Here is a 24,230-nt window from a genome sequence, read left to right as displayed (position 1 = left end):
ACTTAATGTTGTCAAGCAACAGCAAGGATCCAAAAAAAGGGATGACATTGTTTTGTAAGTTTATCTTTGTGCTAGGTATGTGGTGTGGCTCGGCTCATATTGTGATGGCAATTGTTCCAGGATATTGCTCTGTTATTGCCCCGTCCCTGCAAAGCTAACATCTGCTGAAAGGTTGGGTATTATCTCTCAAGGTGAAGACAATGTGAGACACAGATGCTTCCAGGCATTTGTCACGTTTTATTTTACCCAGTGTCCGCTCACCCCATATTTAGTTTAGAGTGTAATTCTCTTTGTTTCCCCAAGTGCATCGTGCTGCCATTTGCTACTAAGGGAAACATAACTACCTGTGGGCCTTGAGATTTTAATGACAAAATATGTTTGTTTTTTTAATAGGACTGTTGTGCTTTTGTTGAGGTTTTTTTTTTTTTTTTTTTAAAAACACTCATTTAAACACTTGCTCATTTTTCTTTAGGCCGTTTGACACGGACCTATTTGTGGAGCAGGTAAGGTAGGCTAATAAAACCAGCTAATTTTATTAATGAAACACAATTTACTTTCACCGCAGAAGAAAATGTTAAGTTGGAAGTATTTACGTGCTTGGGAGCAATAAGTAAAAGCGGTCACTAAAATCTTATACCTCTCGAATGACCATTTTGGTAACAATGTATTTAACTTGCTCCAGATTCAAGCTGCTATACGTTAAAGGTCATACCAAAACAAATTATTTTTTTTCTTTCTGACCCCTGATAACCATTCATTTACCTTTGAGGTCCAGGTTGCGGGCGCCATTGGAGTGCTGAGTAACGGTACGCGAGTCAATCTTGAGCGTATGTACATTGTTTGCATCCCGGGACACCACAACATTGTGCCACTGGTTGTCGTTAAGTGGCTTGTCCGAGTTGCCTTTCATCAGCGACGGCCCGTTGCCGAGATCGAAGACATAGTGGACATACCTGAAAGAGAAAGTAAGAGGAAGCGTGTGACATTTCTCTGAAAATGACCCCTTTCCGTAAATAGTGTGCTCACTAATGATTACGCTATTGTGTAGGGCTGTCTGTGTGTTGAGTATGTGTCACCTACCCTATTTGGACTCAACGTCCCTCCTAATGCATTAGGAAAAGTAGTGTACAACTGATGTCCACTAACTAATGTCATCCTTTGCAGTTGCATATGAGAAGCTACAAACAATACTAATTATTAATATATATCATGTATAGGAATACATGAACGAATGACCACCGAGTGTGTGGAGGTAAGTTCGGTAAGTGAGTAAATTAAAAAAATTCAGCTAATATTGATGTTGAAAAGGGAGTAGGAGTGTGATTTTGGACTCGGCCTATCCCTGTAATATCACTTAGAATGCCCAGATTACATAAAGGCCCAAATTATGCTTGAATGTTTATGACGCATCATTTTCGTTTAAATAAAAACATTAGTTTATTGTTCACTCAGACACAAAAACTTGCTTTCATGTAAAATCTTCTCTTAGCCCGGTGGCAGGTGAGGTGACACGATTCCCGCCTTTGCACAAACATGGCTGTCTTTTGTGTTTTATTTTAAGGCTATTGTAGCTGTTTAATTCAAGGTGTGCGTGTGTGTGTGTGTGTTTCCCACTACCTTGATCCTAATTCTTTTATGCATCCTGCCGCCTTTTGTGTTGCAGAGGCTGTTCGGGCTTTTGTGTTATTCATGGCTGAATAAAGAGCGCAACAGGAAGTGCGATAGGCTTGCGTAAGCAAAAGCCTCTTTTTCATCTAGTAATTAGGAATAGAGCTTTGCAGGTGATACAGTTCAAACCAGTTTAGGATTTATGTTGGCTTTGTTGAGTATGCTTTAGAAAGTGTGAATAATGTTTCCCTGGTCCAGAGTATGCATCATGTTAACAGCGACTAATTAATGGAATCCCCTCCAAAAAAAGAAAGAAATTACCCAATTTGGTTATCCTTTTATGCAGTAATGGCCAGAATGGAAATAATATTGAACATCTAGGAGCAAAATTCCATGTCTGGAGAAGATGATAGCAGCTTATTGTCCCAGGAAACAGCTCTATTCTCTTAGTGCCAGTTTACTTGCAGTCCAATTCCTAATCCTTATCCAGCTACAGATACTTTCCTCAATTTCAAGACCAACACCTAACGATTTGATGAAGTTTATAATTCTATAGCTACAGACGTTGCTAACTCTCTGCCACACTGAGTGCCGTAGTTTTAGCTTTTCAATAAAACACTAATATAAAATGTTATGTCTACAGTATTTATTAATGCATCCTCGTTCTGTCTTCACTTTTCCCTATTTTCTCATTTTCTCCTCCTTTACCCAGCTAGCAATCAGAAGAAGCCCCTCAGCACTGCCCCTCATCTTGGGTGGCTGGCGCATTGGGGTGGTCACAAATCTCGTTTGTTAAAGTACAATTTAAAAATCGAGCTAAAACCACATTTTGAGTTTAAAATGGCAGACTTCAGGTTGGCTTTACAGCATGGCTCCAAGAGACTTTTTGAACAGGTTATGACAAGTTCCATTCATATGTGTAAAACCAGGTTGACGTCCCAGAGCAAGGGCGCCCAAAACCCAGTACCTGAGGGTCACAGATAAGCTGGGTTTTCTGTTCTACCAGGTAGACATCAAGTCATCCTGGTATCCAACATTCCTTGGAGGAAGCATTTTCTACCTCGTAGGACAGATACCCAGCTCACCTGTGGCCCTCAAGAACTGGATTCGTGAACCCCTGCCATAGAGACATTTAATAACAACCATGTATGGGTCCCGTAAAAAGATACTATTTTTCAATTGACCTGGTCTACCTAATAATAAAAATGATTTTTTTCTGTTTCTGTGACTCACCCCTTTACAAGTTCCACAACAATGAAGTCGCTCCCGTCTCCAGAGTTAAAGAGAATCAGGCCATCAGGTGTGGTGGTTTTGAACTGAAAAAAGAGGTGCATGGAGGCATAAGCTTGTAGCGTTGCCAAAGCCAAGTAGCTGCCCTTTGTTCGAAACGTCACAGGATCTGCAATGATGTGGCGCATGCCGAAGCGGGCATTGAGTTCACAGTAGGAGATGTCTCCATTTTTGCACTGGTCTAAATAAGGCACCCCGTTGAAACTCAGGCCCTGAAGATGCCCGATGAAGTTGGAGGGCACCATTGAAATAAAGCGGCGCTCAGTCATAATGCCCGTCTCGATGTTGTGGAACTCAAGCCTTGTGTGGGCACCGGTCATCTGGCCTGTGGAGAAAGTACACATTAGGTAAGAAATAAGAAAAAGGAGTTTGTTAGGAACGATCTCCTGTAAGTGAGCAGTTTTAAGGTTTTTTTGCAAAGAAATTCTGAAACACTGGAGTGAAAAGAAGTTAAACAAAGCAGTATGTTGAAAACTGATGTCATTCTAAAAGAAATCCAATAATTGACTGATTCGGTGTGCTTGGGTTATCGCCTGAAGTACATTTAACCGCATTTGTTCGGATTATTAAGATTAAACTGATTAATCCCCGTTATTGGATTTTTATGGTCCAGTGACCTACAATTCAGCTTCGGGATGCCAGACAAATCCAGAAAGTCTTGTTCTGTTTCCATAAAATAGGCATTCCTCTTTGTTTAGTAAATCTTAATTTCAATTTCACATTGTGGAACGCAAAACTTTTTTTTATTTTTCAAAACACGCCTTATACATCTGCTGTATAGATCTGCTGATACTGTTAATAATGGAATCCTGGAGAAATGGTGATAAGTTATTGCTTCCCCTCATGCTCTCATACCCACTTAATCCCCCCCAAAGCCTCTAAACACATCTTACCTTCCACTGTGACGTTATCTACAGACAGCTGCAGACTCTTGCCTCGTCGCACCACCTTCACAGTGTGCCACTCATTGTCATTCAGCTTCTGCCCTGCAAACAGCATCTCCGGTCCTTTGCCTGTCATGGAGGAGGGGAGGGAGGGGATTAAAAATCATAAATTACACAAAGGGGAACGCTGTGCCACTCACACCGCCCACACACACCAGCATCGTTTTTACACAGTTGGAGACAACCGAAGAGAAGAAAACCTGCATGTTTGACAATGCCTTCATACCACAGCACACCAATTCTCTCAGTATAGAGAAAACAGGGAGGGAGGCGGGGGGCGCAAAGACGCAGCTTCGATGAAATAAAAATTCTTCGGAAGAGCTCGGTGTTTCTGTGAAATGTCTTGAGCAAGGATAGAGGCCGCTCTGGGAGGAGATTAGAACAGGGGACAATGACTGAAGAGGCGGTGCTACAAACATTATATGAAGTCATTTTCCCTTTTTCACAGATCCTCGAGACTCAGTTTGATGGATAAAGGAAACTCTTCTGCAGCTGGAGTAGGAGGTTAAACTAGCTATTTCCAGTGAAAGTAGTTTGAAATGCTCGCTGATGCAGCAACAACTTTCCTCGCATATTTCCTCACCCCCAGCTTCAATCTTTGAAGGAACTGTTTCATTTTTTAAGACCTGCGTCAGACAGAGTACAAACTTTTGTTGGTTTCAAACATATGGTTGGAATGTCATATTTTAACTCCTCCATCTTCTAGCAATTTTGCCGAGTGGGGTGGTGGAGGTAGGAGCCCAAATAGGTCGCTCCTAGGTCATCTTGGAGAAATAGTCCTTCCAGTGGGTCCTGGACCTTCTCTGGGGCATCTTTCTGTGAGATGCGCCAATAAAACCTCACTCGTAGGCCTCCTAGGACATCAGATGTCCGAGCAACTCAATCTGGGTCTGCCTCATCTGGTCCCCTGTTCCTCCAAATCTTAGCATGTCCCAGATGACCGCGCTTCTCAATCTATCCCAGAGGGAGAGCGCAGGTATTCAACGGAGGAAACTCATTTTAGCAGCTTGTGTCCGTGACCTTGCCCTTTCAGTCACAGGTAATGGCCAGAGGCGAGGGTCAGAATGTGGATCAACTTGTAAGTCACGAGCTTTGCCTTTTGGCTCAGCTCCTCCTCAGCAGACTGGCACAAAATCTGCATCGCTGCTGATGCTGCACAGATCCATCCGCCGAACTCTCAGCTCTGTTCTTCCCTCAGTCCTTACCAAGACCCAAAAATACTTGGGGCAGGATCTCATCACCGACCCAGGGAGGGCACTTCACTCTACCATTGTCCCTAATTTGGGGGTGTTGATTCTTCTTCTAGCCACAGAGACCCTATCTTGAGGCCACCAAATTGGACCCTCTCAAATACTTTCAGCTTTATTCATATAGCATCTGTTACAATTATATTTGCTTCTAGCTGGTTGACAGAAACCCAGAATCTGACCCCCAAACAGGCAACAGTGGCATTAAAAACTCCATTTATTTATCAGGAACAAAGACTTGAGAAGGTCCAGGTCCATATGGGAGAACCCTCCTCCTGATGGTCACCCAGGCAACGTATTGTGTCTACGCGGTAAAATTAAAGTACTATAAAAGTACTATAAGTCATTACTTAATGTAATGTAATCTATAAGTAATGACTTATAGATTATGCATCATACAGCACTCTCTTGCACATTTTATCAAAACCTCCTGGCAGATAATATCAGAGATCTGCAGCACATTAGTTGATGCTAATGGCAACAAGCAGAATGAAAAGAGGCCCAGTCAGGCATGGAAAACTTGACAGAAGTAATTAATAAAGATACAACATGCTGATGACAGAAGGTTAGAGAACATGTCAGGAAACGTGTTTTCTTGATGGAACGAATTGCGACTGGTTTGGAATGTGTGGCGCAGCAGGCAGCTGATGCAGGCAGCTGATGCAGACAGCTGATGCAGGCAGCTGATGCAGGCAGCTGATGCAGGCAGCTGATGCAGGCAGCTGATGCGCCACCACTGAATTTTTCAGCGGTGCACAAGGACTGTAGATCTTAAATTCACCCCTGGCTATTACTTAGATCCCATCTCCTCCCTAATTGCCACATTCACTCAAATCTATTCTCCTCTGTTCACCTATTCTGGGCTGTCATCGCACCTCTTCTAGTGAAATAAATACAAAGGAATGGCGTATGAGCTTGTACAAATTGATGTGAAATACATTTAGAGACAGATCTTTTGTCAAAATGAGACTGTTGAATGACCTCTCAGTATTACAGCACCATTTCTGGGATACAATGGCAGTACTACTGGTTGTGGATGCTGGTGATCTACTGGAAACGCATAACGTTCCATAGAACAATAGGATCCCTCCCTGTTTTTTTGACAGGATCTTCAAAAGTTCCCTTTGTTAGAAACTAGGAACAGCTGAAAGAGAAAAGAAATGCTGCTGAGATTGATGGAATGGGGGTTGAGGCGACGTCTCAGGTTATGGAAAGGCTAGTTTCTTTACACTGAAAGGTTTTTGTGGTATTGTCTGACGATTGCTGAGCATCCTTACTGCACAGCTTAGTGCAAAGAAAGATACTGTAGTGTTATTTGCACACAACACAGTTATAACTTTCAAAGGATGTGTTCTACACAGAATTACAGCCAAGTAAAGTATGATTGACTTCCTTGTTGTCTGTAAAAGAATTAATTTCATCATTTGATTAATCTGCCTGGCGAAAACACTTCCAGGACCCCTGAAAATTGGGTTCCTGCCAATGTTGGTGATCTATTTTACTTTAGTTTTTTGTTTTGGTCAGATAAGTTTGGATTGTAGTTTTATAGTACAAAATGTCACTAGAGACCCTTTTAACCAACATTCCCATGAATTTAGAAATAACTGGAAAAAAAAATCGTGGTAATTTATGTTTGTCCCACCTCACCTCAAAGTTCGGGAAAATGTATTCAAATCAGGTTGGTGACATGCAGAATGGCTTGATATAGCATGCATGGCATATATATAGTGCTGAGAAAACAGGCTTCCTTCCACAGTCCAAAGATATTTGGCTATTGGCAGCTGACGCTTCTCAGTAGGGTTTAGTGGCATCTTCATGTCTTTCAGACATGTATGTTGCGCATTTTGCAGTTGTAGATTTAAAAGAACTGTGATCATGCAAAGAAGAGCTGGGTTTAGTAGTTTGCTAGCAGGCATCTGAGCTAAATGAACATTTCATGCAACCTCTTAGTAAAGGATCCCAACAGATGTGTGTTTATTAAGCTTCAGTTCCTTTTTATTGCCCGTAAAAACGTGTGGCCTGGTTATGCCACGCTGCATTTAGTCATCTTAAGTTCAACAGGAAAGTGCAATGTACGTGGATCGCGGTAAAGCACATGCCCACCTGCGTGTGCTCATGACAAAAATTAAAATAGCTTTTGACAAATCTAAGTAAAAGAGAAACACACATTCTCTCAGGTCAGCAGCCTCTGAACAGAGTTTTCTAAATGTATCAGAGGCTGCAAATGAACATGAAAAAAAAACAGGCAGTTGATGGAGGACAGACAGCAGGTGGGTATCATAGAATTCTTTATGCAGATCATTTTGGGAGGCGAAAGAACACCAGTTACTCAACTTTAATGCTTCTTTGTTTCTGTGTGTTTTTGTCTTCAGCAACAAGACAGATGATGTAATTAAACTGATAATGTATAAGGCTCTTCGGTGGGGACACAATATACGGCACATTCATGCCAGTGATTAGCATTTTTCCTGTAAAGTGATAGTTTACAATCCCCTTGTGGATTCATGTGGGAAAGCATGCAATGTGTGGCTGTTTACACAATGCCACACAGCCATGCATTCATTAGTGAGAGCTTTTTTAATATGTAAGCTACAGATTTGCTTACTTTTATTAGGTATCATTTTATACATCATGAAGGACTGACAGGTTGGATTGTGAAATTTAGATTATACCATTGTAGGAATTGTTAATCAGAATTTACAAATTGCATTGCTCTTAAAATATGCATAATTTGGATTAGAACATTTTCTCTATAATAATCAGGCTTAACTCCAAAACATAAGATCAGGACTGCAACATACTGTTTTTGAGTTCTTCCGAGTCTCTCTTACCTGTCATATATGTGGGGAAGGCTCAAGTCGATACGTTTCTGGTAAAACATTGAAAAATACAGACAACTAAAGGCATAGCTGGCCATAATAATGTTTCTTAACCTCTATTGAATAGAGCAATAGGACATCAAATTGTGTTTCGTCTTGTCCAAGTAAATATCTCCTCGTCGGCAATGGTAATTTTAGGTGGAAGCTAACATCTTATTGCGATCTAATGTATTAGACAGATAGGATTTTGTAAGAGGTAGATGCACCTTTTTCTGTAAAAGTTTTTTTGGAATCTTTTTTGTGTTTGGAACTAAAAAATGGCAACCAAAAAGAGATTGCTGCATAGTATTGCATAATTAGCATCACTCACAATCTGCTTTGCGCACACGATTTTTGAAAACATATATAACGTTATTAGTTGTTTTTTTGGTTACAACTTGGCCACAAAACCGCACAAAAAACAGCACTGGAACATTGGCAAACTGTTCTTGACTTGTTCTGAAGTTTTGCTTCCTATCATATATGTGTAGGAGGTACTTTGCTGCGTTTCCATCCAGTCTGGTGTTGAGTCTGGTGTTGAAGGCAAACACATGCAAAACATCTCCCACACACAAAGCAAACTTCCTGCAAACTTCCTGCCATGCACACATGCCGACCGTCGCACGTAATTAGTCCAATAGGTTTTACTAGCGTATAAGTGTGTGGGCGAATTAGGTTAGATGAAAAAGTTGCATGAAAATTGCTGAGTTGGGAGAGGAACCACCCCCTCCTGTGGCAAACTGACTGGAAGGTCATATAAAAGGCAACAAAAATGATGCAATGTATGTATTTTCATATACGCTATGTTTAAGTGAATTGATACATGTGGTTTGCAAGTGTGTCAGATCTCACTGGTTACCGCCATCTGTGCTTCCTACTAATGAAGACTAACTCCACACCCTCCCAACACACGCTGTTATTCCATTTGTTATCTCTGACTTTCATTAAGTTTTAATATTTCAACTAAGTGTATCCACGACACAAGAACCTTTGACCGGAAAGAAACAAACAAAATTTAAATCTCTTCATTTACTGTTCTTTCATTTCAGAAAGCCTGGCTTTTTGTTACTTTAGATTTATGCAAATATTTTTTACTTGTCATTTGTATTAATATTGAACGTTACACCCGCTCCAAAAGACAGGAAAAAAAACACAGAATATTTTTCAGCATTAGAAATATGAGCAACCCACTATTCTATTCTATTCTAACAAAAAATAAAATAACAATGTTACTGAACCATAAATTCCAATAACCTTCAGTGTTAACAGCTTTGGGTTTTTTTTAAACAATAAATTCACCTTCCCCTTCCAGATGAACTCTTGTTAATTTCACGCAAATGCCCGCTTTTCTTCGCATTACTCATAATTTTAAAAAAAACACAACTGTCTATTCTGCTCAAGTAATCATTTAAAACCCAAGATAATGGTTTCCCAAACAGAATTAACTAACACAATTTTGTCTAGATTAGTCTGGAACATCTAGATTTATGGATGTAGCCATGAACTTTACTCTTTAGCACTCGGGTTTTGGTTTGGATCAAACAACTGTAAATGTTAAAAATGCCCATATTCTAATTTACAGCTTTGTTTATCTTACGACAGATTTAGGTCTTGCATCCTTTTAGAAAAACAGAAATATTTATATCGTGGAAAACTGTTATGAGCTGGTAACTTATCCAGAGTGTACCCCACCCCTTGCCCAATGGTACCCCCTGCAACCCCTACAAGGAAAACACAGGATGGATGCAATGTTCAAACAACCTTTTACATATATAATTTATACATCATAGGAGATTTTATTTAGATCTGATATTTAAAAACAATCAATCAGATGGTCCTCAGTTGTGGTGGGCCTTAAATGTGTGCTTATCTTGTGATGAATAGATATGAATAGAACATGAATGCACGTGTCCATTGTATGTGTAAGTTAGGGTTAAAATCAAGATAAAGAGCTCTTGTTTTTATTGCAATTTGGCTTTATATGGTATTTGTTGATTCACTACTGAAGCATGTTCTGCCCTTACATGGTTATAGAGGTTATTTCCAGCTGGTCTAGCAATTAGCTTAATGCTAATGTCACATTGAAAATCCCATACATAGCGTCAACAAATAAAATAACTGAAGTAACAAAAGTTCATGCTACTCACAAACACACGCTATGAGGTGTCAGCAGAATAAACAAACGAAAACACAAGAAAAACACAGATTTAATTTTAACTAGACTTCTTGGGACCAAATGAAAGCCAGACAAATGACCCAAAGGTACAACATGCAAAATCACATCGTCGCTTAACTGGCAAAGAATACTCTCACCCTAATCTACAACACCATTATGTGCCATTGGTGCATTATGTATGTTAAGAATTAATGCAACCCTATGAGGTCTTGGACACCCCCCCCACAAGTTTTCAGACTTGTGGTGAATGTGTTCATAATCCTTCTTGTCCAGGAAAGATTTGGGGCCTAGGAAAAGGATCTTCTGCATCAAGCTCTTGAGTAGTCTGTAGTGTCATGGTAACACTGTCACCAGTGGTCTTCTCTCCTCTCCTCCTCAAGTAGACCAGTGATGCTATTTCTTGTGTAGTTTTTCTGCTCCCCCCCGTATTCATCTACAGGTATGCTCATCTGAAACACTCACATTGCCCTTACTTCTACTCTCGACTTCCCCACTAAGTCTCACTAAATTTCCTTGTTAAATTTCTTAGAGTTCATTTTACCTCAAGTTCTAAAAAAGCCTCATGGGCGTCAGAGCATCCTCGCTTGTCTGGAAGATTTAACATGGACATTCCAAAGATTCATGCAAGTGCAATGAAGTGATGAGTGTGTTGTGCTTTTAGCGCTAGCCTATATAACATTGTTTGTGTTAGGGTGGTTATAAATCAGAATTATTATTATTAAGGCTATTAACGCTAATCATCATATAAATCCTGTTGAGGAAAATATGTATCTGCCTCTATAGCTTCAGCCATGATTACAATATCTCCTGCCTCTTCTAGACTTTAATTTTTTTCCCTATTAGAAATTTTTGGAAGGTCAATACAGGTCCTCTTGCCTTTCCCATACCAGTCACAGCCACATTTGCATCACAGATATGGACTTATTAAGGACCAAGTTATTTACTTGGGAGATCAAGCTGTTCCCCTTGTTCATGTCCAAGCTCTTCATTGGTCAACAGAGAGAAGTTTCCAGCCAGAATAATTTCCTGGATAATCATCACATTTTGGTAGCCCAGAGCTCACTGTGACAGAATGTGTTGTCTTGCTAGCTGGATGTGAAAGCACTATCTGAATGAGTGCCTCCAAGTGAGTAATTGTGATAGCTTTATTTACTGGCACCATACAAATACTGTTGCATAAGTTAAGCATTTCTGGCTTTCTAATTATTTTTGTGTCCTATGAGCAGAAGGACAGGAGCAAACAGTGCAACAGTGAAAATAAAAACGACTGAACTCATGTGGCAACCTTTTCAGCAACCGCGCAGGAGCAAGTCACAATGAAAACAGTGCTCTTCAATGGTAAAGCAAAGAAACCTTGAGTTTCAGTTAATATAATGCACAAATGCATCTTTAAATTTAGTTCTAAATGAACAAGGAGTACAATCAACCATATATGTAACCTTAGAGTATTTACTGCCATCACATGCTTTAAATCCTGACACAGCGATGGTCAGCCACTAAAAACCCCAAAAACAACATGAAATAGCCCTTCAGGCTACAGCCTGAAACCTGGTTTAAATTATTCATGCACACTTCTGTAAATTCAAATTATGAAAAGATAATTAGTGATGTTTGCACCTGAAAGTGTTTACATTTCTTTTAGTTGTTAGCTTTTATGGAAGACCTTTATGCAAGTTTAATTTATTTTTATTGCTCATAATAAGCTGAATGTTAATCACATCTCGCTGCTGCCCAGTTGTGGATTTTCATTAGCTGTGCTTCAGCGTGGTTGTTGTTAATCTTGAGCATCCTCTTGAGCAGTAGCTTCTATAAAAGTGCACCGCACTGCAAAGACTCAGCTGTGCCTTTATTTGTACCGAGTTAAGTAATACAGGTTGTTGAAGCGCAAAGCATCCTTCATTTTAATTGTTGACTTAAGTTTTACCATCAAATCATTTCATTCTATGGTCATAAATGTCATACTAGCATGGCTGGATCCTGGCAGTGCTGACATGGGTGATTGCTGAGCGAGCTACCTGCTGGAGAAACCACCAGCTTAAACCCCTGCAATTGCATTGCATACTGTCATTTCCCCATGTTCTACACTAAAGAAAAACAAAAAAATGATAAAAAAATCAGAGACCACTACCAATCCCTAAAATTCTCTAAATCACAAAACCAAAAAAATATGCTTTGATTTACTGAGCAAGGCCACTTCAGTTCTAAATCAAAGCTGTCATCCATTAATTTGTGGCCAGGGGACACAGAAAATAATCTTAGGTAATTGAAGTAAATACCTGGACGAATGTTGAATGAAAAATTACAAAAAAGGTACTAGAATCAATTACAATAGATTCCAACTTAGCATTGTGTCTTTTTAGGGGCTGGTGTGGGTTTGCCTTATGCTGTGTTTTGTTGGTCAAAGCTAGCAAGAAGTGTACAAGTATCATTATCCTCAGTGGTGTTTTGCCCTGCCCCCCCCCCCTAGGGTGCATGCTTCCCCCCAGTTGAACAGCACTGACATATGGTATGCTCTATACATTATTGTTGAAAATGATTTCCATGGGTATACTCTGTGTACCACACATTCCATTGCACCCGTTTGCATACAGGACAGGTTTTAGACGTCCGTCTTAGCCAAATCACAGGTTCGATGTCTTCTTCCTGATTCTCAGCCCCCTGATGAATTCTGGGTTGTGCCAGCTTAGTCTGGAGCAGATGGCTTGGCTCAGTTTGCCAACACAAAGGATGACACAGCGGCACGCCAAACAGGCAGCCATAGACCTGCCCATGCCAAACACAAACACATTGTACCGACACATGAGAGTCATAAGCACCAAGTCTGTGAAACAGACTTTGAAACAATACAACTGACTTTCCTGGCTTGATGATATAAGACTGTAAGAAAGGGTTCGACAAAAAAGATTAGCTAAACCCTGACACACACTGCACAAGCTGATAGATGAGCACCCACAATGCACTCCCCATCAGATAGAGCCAGTGAACTCCACCCAGCAGACAATAAAAATACATTCCCTCCTATACAGGACTTACCAAGGCATGTAACAGCACTGACATTTGCGCTCTGTACCCCCTCCGTCCGTTGCAGAGGATGGCCTGTGTTCGGGAGGTTAATGACTGTTTGCTCCTCTCAACCTTCACGCTTGATTACTGCAGCTAAATGGTATCTCCAGGTAACTCCAGGGCAGTCTGACCCTTCCAGTTCTAAGTCTTGAGTGATGTGAAGTGCTGGCCAGATTTAGTAGAAAAGCATGTGTCCCTATCAGTGCATTCTTCTTGTTGTACTCAGTTGTATTGTTTCAAAACTTGTAATTCACATCCATCCATTTTGTGAAGGAGAAATTACTTTTCCACAATCTTGTTTTTCCATTTCTTTCTTTAGACAAGATGCTGCCGAGGTGGCAGCACTTAATCCTTTATTTTATCCTCGGTTAGAATTCTGTGCTTGGACCAGCTAAAGCAAGGCTGACCATTGCCCTATAGGGTCACAGCGAGCACTTGGTCTATTATTCTTACATCTTATATACCTCCCTGTACTCATTGGACTTGGTGCAGGCTCTGCACCCATGTGGGTATCAATTCTTCTGATCACTAAACCTTATTTCATCTCATCTGAGACTCCAGGGTATCTGGTCCACAACCTTTTGAAGTTCCACAATACGACTATCTTTTACCACTTTTCACTCGACTTTTGGCAAGAGGAGGGGGTACGTGCTGACAGGTCGGTAGCTCATTGCATGGGTACCATACAATTACAAACACCTAAGTAGCCAGTTCTCCTTTCCTCCAGATGCATGTCTTTGGACTGTGTGGGAAGGCCAGAGCACCTGGTGCAAACCCACAAGGGATGGAAGGACTTTGAAACTCCAAGAAAAGCCCCTGGTCTCCTGGGGATTCAAAACCGGTAATGTGAGGCAACGTTGCAAACTACACCCCAAGTTGCAAACTACTTAGTCTCTAAAAATAGATAAATGGCATAAAATAAAAGCAGTTTTATTTGATTTTAGAGATTTTATGGAGATTAAAAATGATAACAGTAATCTTGTTATGGCCTCCCAAAAGGGTAATGTCTGCCTCTACCGAACCAACTGAGCAGGCCCTGTTATTTTCTTGCATCTGATAACCAAAAAATAAGGGACAAACCCCTACGGTGGGGTTCTCCACACTGGGGGTTGATTCCAGATGACGGGGCACTGGGGAGTCACTGCACCATGCACCATTTTTCATTTATTCAATTTGTGTTGAAGTAAAACACATTGCACTGCATTCCATGGATGAAAGGTGCTATAAAAATAGATAAAGCTTGAGATTTCTTAAAACCCTGCATGAATGGAGGACATCAACACCCAAAGCCACAATTTCATGATGTGGAAAAAAATTAAATTGGGTTCATAAACTTTCTCGATGATATGATTTGTTCTGCGAGCATTTAGCATACAAAATAACTGAGACTGAGTCAGACAGATCCTGGCAAGACAGAAATGGTACTTCTTTCAGTGCTTTCACTGATTCATAAGCCAATATCCTGCATCGTTTGATGTCAAGTTGCAACACATTTGCTGAACAAAACTATTGCCTAAATCCAGTTAATACTTTTGATTGTCAAAAGAAACAACAATTGGTAGCTGCTGGACTAAAAACAGCTTAAAATTAGCATAAGGGGCAAACTGAAAATAATTTACATTTCCTCACAAAATACTACTTGCAGTTATCTGCACGATAAAGAGAGTAGTTTTATTTATTTTAGTATTTGGTAAATTGAGGGGGTTATTTTTTTTGAGGGGGGGGTTGGACACAACTGCTTCCTACAATCTAAAGACCTGCACCACCTCCCACGTGGTTGGTGAAAATTGAATTTGTGGCAAGGAAAAAAAAAACAACCAAGGAGCTCAGACACCCAGGGGCACCTTTTTATGATTCATGACTGGTAACTGTGTTAACTGCCTTCATTGACTTTCAGATTCGGGAGAGTTTTGTTTAAAAATGAGACAAACAATGGCTAAATTGGAAAGAATTTTCTGCTGAGCCACAGAGGGCAAATACCGGGTATACATATACAACAGTATAGTTGCCTTGGTTTTGTCTTACCGCTCAGTCTTTCCCATACTTAATTAAGGGGTGACAATGCAGTATGCTCAAAAAGTTACAGCATACACTCGTAAATGAGGAAACATTACTTTGTGACTGCTAAGAGGGGGAAAAAACAGTAACCAAAATTAACCTTTTTTTTTTTAAATGTAGCAAAGCGACAGTTTTAAAAAAAAGGGTACCAGGATTAACACGGTTAAAATCGCGAGACACCAAATTTACTTTGTTCTTTGCAGTTTTTGAGATAAGCTCACTTTGATGATAACGCTTCTTGGCTTTTATCTTTGATATCTTTTTTTTTTGTAACTCAAAGGAATTCAGACCTATCATTGCAGATCAGATGAAAGGCTCTCTCTCCATCTCTCCCTTTCCCGCTGCACATGCACATACACACGTCGCAGCTAATATGAATACATACAAGGCTGATTCACGTGGAAAGAATTCAACTGATATTATCCTCCACTTCTGGCAGATAATTGAGGGACCTGCTAACGAGACAGCCCAACAGTCACATGTGACATGCTAACACAACAGCACTCCCCTGGCAACATCCAAAACAGCACCCACACAGTATTACATGATGGGGAGGGAGGGAGAGGGGGAAAGAGAGAGAGAGGGGGTACAATTTGAGAGAGGACTGATTAGGTAAGAAGAGAAAGGCAGGGGATCGAAGGGATTATGACCTCTATGTCATTATTACCTAATTAATTCTGACCCTTCAGTGTCAATTACAGAGATAAGCTATCTCCTATGTTCCGTTGTTCTTTGTTTCCCATTTGCCGCTCTCTGTGTCTCTCTCTGTTACAGCCTCTGTTTCAGAGCGTGTGAGCCAGCTGATTGACTCCGAGGGACATAACCTGTCATTCCCACATCCTGTCCGCAACCTTTTCCTTTGGATAAACCTACTTCTTACTTCCTCTCATCTCAGGAAACAAGTTCAAATGCCAGCGATTCAAATGACCACATTTCCCAGCATGCTAGGGTAAGATCAAGGCAGGGACCCAGTGGGAGCCATCAGTTCTACAGAGAAGTATGGGTCCAGACAGCTCCTGGCTACCTCCAGTCTGCTCGTTACAGCCCCTGTAATGAGACAATATCTAACCTGTCGGTGGTGCCACACTTCACAAAAGGAAACAGAGTGATGGTGGACTGAGGCTATACCACCTACCATCCAACACAAAAAAAGGACAAATATCTTTAAAGTTACTCCGGTTTTATAAATTTATCAAGAAAATGCCACACGGAACTCCTTATAAGCTGACATTATGTATGACAGCAGACTATTTTTAGGCAGTAAAACATATTTTTAAATGTGCACTGTATGAAGCCTCACTAGTACGTAACTCTTGATAGTATTGAACTTGTTAAGTACAGAGAGATACGCAGTGCCTTTATGTTGTCCGTCACCGAGCTGCGACCAGCATTAACATAAATCTGCTTACTTTTATCAAACGGCGTCCCTCAGCATTGGGGTCGTGCTGATCGCAGATCTGAGGCATTATGGTAATGAGATTCTCCTCTTTTGGCTCGTTGCATCACATTTAGCCTGAAGTTTCGAAGGATAAAATGAGCATTAACTCAAAGATGACCATCCTCCAATGGAGCAATAAATTGCCTTCAAATACAGGGGAAAAAAAATCCCAATCCAAGCATCCGATTCCCCCCAAAACTTTAATACATGCTGAAACTTCACAAACCGCATGGCGTTGTGCATATCGAAGATCTACTTCTAAAATAGGCTCTGATGAAATGGAGCCATGACAAACTCATTAATGGGCGACATCTGTGAGACGCTGAGGAAACACTGAGTTGAAGGAAAGTGAAAGTTAGTCAGGCTGGGAAGTGTATCCGCCCTGTATAAAATGGCATGACAACTGACAGCTCTGAACAAGTGTAGCCTGATGTGTTTAAAGAGACACTGACACAGCAGTTAGCCGATAGCACTATTCTGTATACATCAGTCCAGCCATGTGTGTGCACGAGGCTCAACTATCCCAGCATATCCAACATAACTGTCCTCAGTTTGATGGAGCACACATTTGATTCCTAATGTGTGGGACATATGTTTATTCCGCTCCTCTTTCTGTCCACCAGGGGGCTCTACCCATATCCCATATTGTCTAGGTTTAGGTTACGCTCTCTACTTTTAAGACTAAAACACTTCTAACTAACCCATAGCTATAGCAACTATTTTAGACATACTAATGTGTATTAGTAAGACAGGGATATCCAACCTTCAGCTCTTGCCTTAGTTATGCTGATATAGACCTAGACTTTTATGATACAGAAACATGATCCACTGACAGGTTGCTCTTATCTAATTGGCTCTTGGTCTTCCTTTCCTTTCTTCAGTTTGTAAATCATTGTTTGATATCATTCACACATCTTTCTTGCATAGTTTTGTCTCTTTCTATCCATCTACAGGTATCACTGCACCACTAGTTACACACTGACCTATTGACCAGCCAGTTTTTGTTCAGCATCTTCAGTATAACTAATGCATTGGATGTCTGATGCATCTGTCCATCCTTCTTATCTTTCTGTACCCCCAAACCTACCTCCTCTTCTCCCCTTCCTTTACTCAGCTGAAGGATAAAGAGTGCCCTCATATGAGCCCAGCCCTGCTCAAGGTTTCCTCCTGTTAAAAGGGAGCTTCTTGCCACCGTTTATGTTTTTGGGTCATGCTCTGGGTTTCTTGAAAGGGTCCAGAGACACCAAAAGAGATGCAAGAAAGAAAAATTCTTTGACCCAGATGAAAGGGAAAAAAACACAAACAAAACATAGTGCTGATTCTCAAATGTCTTTCTCACAGGTAACAACTGGTAGTATTATATTGGCATGCTGCATGACCTGTGGGTACTCTACCTAGTAAAATTACAGCAAAACCTACAAGAAACACAAAACAAATTTTATTGTCCACTTTACACTCCAAAGGTTGTCAACTAAACAGCATTCAGAGAACTGCTTTTCTGACTGATCACATGTCGCCTACATATTGTAAATCACTACAACCTGCTCTGGGACTCAATTCTTGTTTAATGAAAATGATTAACGCTGTAAGGTTATTACCACCTAATGTAAACCAAGCGCCTTCACACCATGTTAAAAGGAAAAATTGTGCCAAAGCCTGCTGGGTTTTGTAACGGCACACAAGGGTTTCCTACTAGAGGGCTGTACAAAATGCAATATAGACAAGAGCTTTGTTTACTAATAAAGTTCAATTCAACACAGGTACTTTCGAAGTCCATTACATTTAAAATTGTTTCTATGTGCTTCACAGAAACCCAGTCTAACCTCCAAACAAGCAACAGTGGTAGGGAATGTTAGGAAGAAACCTTGAGCAGTACCAGGCACATTGGCGGGGACTCTCCTGCTGATGGAGAAGGAGAAGAGGAGGAGATAGGACAGGAGGAAGGACAGGAGGAAGGACAGGAGGAAGGACAGTAAGAGCAGAAGAACAGACTGACTTCGACTTGACTACAAAAATATGCATTCTACTAGTAACATGAAGACATTATTACTGGGTGCCACAACTTGAAAGGAATGTTTGAGGGTTAAGACATGTTGATGTTAGAACTGGGTTTAGTTAGTTGGGATGGTTAGGGTCGGGAGCTGGGTAGTATAAAATATTTAGAAAAGTCCTCATAAAGATAGAAGTACAAGAGTGTTTCTGCAAACGTCTGAGCACTTGCAGGTGGACATGCAGAGGGTTATGACATTAACAGACGTAGTCCTCGTGCCCTCATCAACTAGCCATAAGAAAAAGGTGCTCCTTCCTGCTGAAAGGTCAAAGGTCACTGCAATGACTCAGTCTTGAGCACCTCATAGTCCCGAGGTAATGAGATCAAAAGCCAATAACCTGTCATTAGGTGAAATGTTCCAGAAGAGCTGTAGCAATGATGCCAAAACTGCGTAGCAAATTACACGGGAGAATCAACGTATCACGTCATCACAGCATGGGTGTAGGCTGTGCTGCAGACACAAAACACCTGACAGTGAGATCCCTCTGAATCAGGCGCTTTACTGTTTCTGACAAGACTTTACTCGCATTCAAAAGCAATTTCGCCTCAAAGCGAGCAACTCAAAACATCACTTTGTTATTTGTCCTGTGCAATGAAACCGCTTTGAAGTTCAGTTACACACCCATGCTCATTTTCTTTTATTAATAATAATAATAATAATAATTTTGTCTTAGATGATCAAAATCATTTCAAATGTCTATTCCTCCCGCTGGTTTATTTTCTGTGATGTCTGGAGACTCTATTAAAGTTGGTTAGTGAAGCCATACCTGCCTAAAGAGGAGTTGATAAGAGTTATCTTGTCGGCTAATGCAACCATCATATCCTGGTTTGGGCCAAATATCTCTCCACTGGTTACAGTGAGTCCAAACTGAAGCCGATTGGCTAATAAGACTAGAGAGCCTGAACACGCCACTTAGATCTGTCACTGTACTTAATTTACAATTTTATGTAACATGAAATATATTCAACAAGAAATGAATGTTTACAAGTTCAATGCTTCACTTCTTTAACAGCAAAGATTGTGTGCAACTAACTGAATCAATCAATAACAGACAAAGAAACTGAATTTAGAAGAGCATTTTTAAAATCATTATTGTGACAAAATGTCAATTAATCAAACTGGACTGTGACCTGTCCATACCAAGTCTGTGCTGTAGGTTGAGAGGTTGTACGTGTGATATAAGTCATTTCAGATAATGACACTTTTAACCCATTACTCTGTAGGAAATTGTCCTTCCCTCTTCATTCTTAGCAAAATAAGTCAGATAAGGCCAGTTTCATTGACTTATCCTGCTGGATTCCATTCAGTTCACGCACAGAGCAATAACCAAGTAAATAAATGACTAAGCTGCATTTTTAATAGTTTGATGAATGACTGCACGTGTGAAACATGGTCTGTCAGTTAATGGCGTATTTTAAATTCAGTTGAGAACATCTGAACAGACCGTACAGGAAAACGCTGCAGGGAGAATTCACTATTTATTTCGTTGCTACGCTACTGACACCTAGTGTCCATTGTTTATATTATCACGTTCTATTACCTCATTTTATCACGTTCTATTATCTCAGTCCAGAACCTGAAGGAATGCACTGCCTGCAAACTGGGGACTTTGCTGGTGTGGCAGGGCGTGGCCTGCCCTCCGAGCAGGTGCCATATGGAGGTAGTGCCTTAATTGGTGGGTGGGGAGAAAAGGTTTATATAAGACACTGCCTCTAGTTGTTTTCCCCCTTCGACGGTACGGCGGGGTTGCGGCTTATCTGGGCTGTTCGACCAACAGAAACTGTTTCACAGCGCGAGCATGCTTTTGGCAGCGCCAAGAAGGTTGGTGCTTCCTCCCGCCTAGAACGCTTTGCCGTAAGGGCACGCGCGCTAGTCTGCACTGGGCAGTTGGCTGCCGGCTGGCGTCGGTGGGTCGCGTTGCCCCAGCGGGAACCCTTCACGGAGTGGTGGCGCCACCAAACACAGTCGGCACGGACTTTCTCGCGTACTGGACCCACTGCTGCTTTGGCTCGGTCCTTTGGTTCGGGATTCTCTCTCGCGCTCCCCTTTGCTCGGAGAAACGGCGCTGAGACGTGGTGGTGCCGAGGCGACCACGGAGCTTTTGCCTAAATTTTAGACTTAACAGTGTGTAAATTGTATCAATTTATATTTACTTTTTTTTTAGGTTTTGTTGCTTTTCGTTTCTTGGTTGACGTTGTGTTCTTTTAGACGACCTGGTCACCATTTATTTGCCTGTCTGTGTGAGGTGTGTGTGTGTGTGTGCGCTCGTCGCGTCTGATTGTTCATCATTGTAAATTTAATTCTCTTTTCTTTGAGGACAGGTGCTGCGGGCCACGGCGGGGACCCAACCCCTGGTGGAGGGCGTTTTCATCACTCGTGTGTAGTTTGTTTGCAGTAGCACGGGTGTTCTTAGTTTATCTCCCCTAATTGAGTTTTACCTGCTGGTGGGGCCCCAGCCCTGTCCACCCCTTTTGTTTGACTTTTGTACAGCAGAGTTATATTTTGTTGAGTAATGGATTTAATAAAATTGTAGTGCCTAACCCTCAATCCTGTCTCTGCCTCTGGAATAGAACCTTATCTGCGCGTGACTGTTCTCCGGTTAATTCCTGGGGTGAAACTCCCCAGGTGGCGTTGTCGTTAACCGTTCCACCTCTCCCCACCCCGCCACTCCAATAAAACTACATTCAAACATATTTCGGGGAAAAAACGCGAGTAACCTACAGAAAACTAAAACAAATGAAGACATTTGTCAACACGCAAGCAAAAGCTTTTCTCCACTTATGTCACAGCAGTAGCAACACTTACCTGCCGAGTGGTTGTTTCTGTAATAACACTGTGCAATCATTCCTTCAGCATGGGGCGAGAAAGTGGGGAAAATGCGCTTGTGCTTGTGGGAACAAGCCTGCAGGTGACGCGGTCTGGGAGTGGACAATCAATTGGCTTTCTGGGGTGAATGGGGGGGACAGGTCGTCCCGTCAAATCAAGCAGCACCTGCGTGCAGCCGAGCGGCGCCGAGGCGCACCGGCACGAAATGGAAACAGGAATATCCGAAAAGGGGCCGCCAGGCCGCCCTTTTCTGAATTTGTGTTCGGAGAAGACGAGTGCGAGAAAAGTAACGCAGGACTTTGCGTGCGAGGCTACCTCTACGTATTTTTCGTAGGGAATGCAACTCGGAAGATGAGACACGCAGCATACACACCGTAATTCTCGGACTATAAGTCGCTAATTTTTCACACGCTTCGAAGCCTGCGGGCTCTATAACGTTGCGTCTAATTTAAATATGTTTACTGGATCACCGGGGGGTCGTCTCGAGTGGTTGACGCAAAAGTGAGGCGGACAGGTGGGAAAGACTATGCGCCGAAGAAGACACTATTTGATTGAGTCATTACGTGCATCACACACGCTCATTGTGGAAATCACACGCAGAAATGCATATGACGTAGCTTTCAAGTTAAAGGCAATCTGGCCGTCAAAGAAGGAAATAGAGCTATCAATGAATCGATGGCGTGACGTTGGAGGCGGCACTTGAAAACATTTTTGAAGACTGGGTGAATACACAAAGTGCAGACAGCCAAAGTTTTATTACCTTCCAGATCCGGCTGAAAGCAAAAACTGCCGCTTTTCAGGCAGTTTTTTTTAAGCGTGTCATAAATTCAAATTTTAAAAAAAAATCTTCCGTGTACTGTCTTTCTGTGTAAATATCTCACGTAAACTTGCAGCTTATATTAAAGTTATGCTTTATACATGTACAACATTAATTTTCTTTTAAAATTTAGCAGGTGCGGCTTCTATTCAGATGCCTTCAATCCGGAAATTACGGTATGTTCAAAAAGTGTCAGCTGTGGTTTGGGGGGGTGTGCATGGTGCGTCAACATGAGATACAGCAGGTACATATTTGTTTTAGGCAGAAAAATGGAATAGAACCACTTACTGAGACTACAGTCTATCCTGATACAATCTGGCGGGAGAGAAAGCGAAATGGTGAGATCAAGAAAGAAGGAAGAAGAGGAAAGAAAGAAAGAGACAGTTTTACATCCTTCAAAGTACATTCTGCAGACAACCAAACATTTCTCTGAGGCCACCATCCGGGGACAGGCTCTGAGTCAGGATCACCCTTTTTCCACTCCACAGAAGAGCAGCAGAAGGCAAGACCCGCATCGATGTCATAAGGGTTCTGTCATATGGTCACTAAATATGCAAATTTAATTTACACAGGCTACAGATCTAAAATACACAGCAGGTTTGGTTCTCTTTTTTTGCACATTCTGTTGTATAAAGCTTAGAATAAAATCCAAAAAGCATGATTAAAGAGAGAGGTAGAGCCTATTTTAGCTGAGAAGCTGTCAAGCGGCTCAAACCATTTGACTGGCGGCCGCCCTTGCAAACTCCCAATTCTCGTCTCTTTGCTGGAAATTTCAGTTCGGTTTGCCTCCTGCGACGATCTGGGCCCAAGAAACCCGACTGTTTGAGTGACAAGAAAGGGTGATCTGCACATCCCAGCCACCCCACGCCTGTTGCACACACGCGGCGAGAGAAGAGGAGCCTGTTGTTTTGGAGTTTCATTTTTGCGTCCTGCAAAAGTCGAAGGTTTGACTTCCGAACGAATGACAGCATCGATTTCGGAATGAAATCTCCTTGACATTGACCAGTTTACACATGAGTTGCATGTTACAAACTGATTTTTCGGGGCAATTAAAAAGAGCTACACATAGAAACCATAATTTCTCGTTAGTTTTGAAAAAGATTGATGGTGATTTAGCTCCATCTTGCGGCCGAAAACTGTGTGCAAGTGGCAGTTTGGTTGGGTTGTGGTCTCTCGAGCTGTCAACCGCTACAGAATAGTGGAAACAAACAGCCAGGGACCGGCTACACTCACTCAGATAATGATCTAATGAGAAATACCGATGGGCTGCATCCTTCGAAACGGGAAAATCGTACTGATTTTATTAAGAGATGACATAGAATATTGACAAATTATCAACGATATTTTTTTAATAAATGCAGTAACCTGCCAAATCCAATCTTTCCCATAGCGATGACCAAGATTGGTTTTAATAATCAGATTAAGGGCTAACGGACATTGAGCGTTCCCTGTTGATTAAGGGTTAATTAAACGTCTTATGTTTGCAACCCTGATTTGGCTGGGTAATTGTTTTGAGCTGCGAAAACAGAGATTTCAATTTCCTGTGGTCCGGGAAAGGTGTGCACGCTCGCTTGAAAGGTGTGAGCCGGTCTCTGCAACTGTTCGCTCCGAGGGCCGCAGACATACAGGCCATTGAAGGGATGAAAAGCTCCATCGTCTGAGTCTCGGCCAGGTGGGAGACATGATTGACAGAAACGAGGGAGAGGGAGAAGGAGAACAAAAGGAAAAGGAATGAGGAGAGATGGCTTAGTTTGCCTGTTGCACTGCCTCGGTTGATATTCCACCTCTACTTCTTTGTTCACAGCTGGTGCTTTAAAGGATCCAAAAGCACTCGTGGATTTTTATTTTTAGCAA

At 41.6% G+C, this 24,230-nt stretch overlaps 1 protein-coding gene and 1 long non-coding RNA gene across 9 annotated transcripts in view; one reads left to right on the top strand and one right to left on the bottom strand.

Annotated features, from left to right (window-relative positions):
* nrxn2b (neurexin 2b) overlaps positions 1–24,230 on the bottom strand; it is a 460,093-nt gene that overhangs the window by 225,300 nt on the left and 210,563 nt on the right. For 7 of the 8 annotated variants that reach the window (XM_057026456.1, XM_057026464.1, XM_057026463.1 and 4 more), the window contains 4 exons: positions 22,665–22,691; positions 3,792–3,911; positions 2,842–3,223; positions 763–953 (listed from right to left, as the gene is read on the bottom strand). In XM_057026456.1, coding sequence (XP_056882436.1) covers positions 763–953; positions 2,842–3,223; positions 3,792–3,911; positions 22,665–22,691 — 720 coding nt within the window. The remainder of the gene's footprint in view (positions 1–762; positions 954–2,841; positions 3,224–3,791; positions 3,912–22,664; positions 22,692–24,230) is intronic. The other variant, XM_057026460.1, reaches the window with a different exon arrangement.
* Positions 20,151–21,280, top strand: LOC130522303 (uncharacterized). The gene is made up of 2 exons (XR_008949593.1): positions 20,151–20,554; positions 21,055–21,280. It is a non-coding gene; the product is annotated as an uncharacterized LOC130522303 (long non-coding RNA).

This window comes from Takifugu flavidus, chromosome 3 (assembly GCF_003711565.1).
Source record: "Takifugu flavidus isolate HTHZ2018 chromosome 3, ASM371156v2, whole genome shotgun sequence".
Lineage (NCBI taxonomy): Eukaryota > Metazoa > Chordata > Actinopteri > Tetraodontiformes > Tetraodontidae > Takifugu > Takifugu flavidus.
The sequence above is the reverse complement of the archived record's forward strand: the minus strand, read 5'-3'. Positions and strand labels throughout refer to the sequence as shown.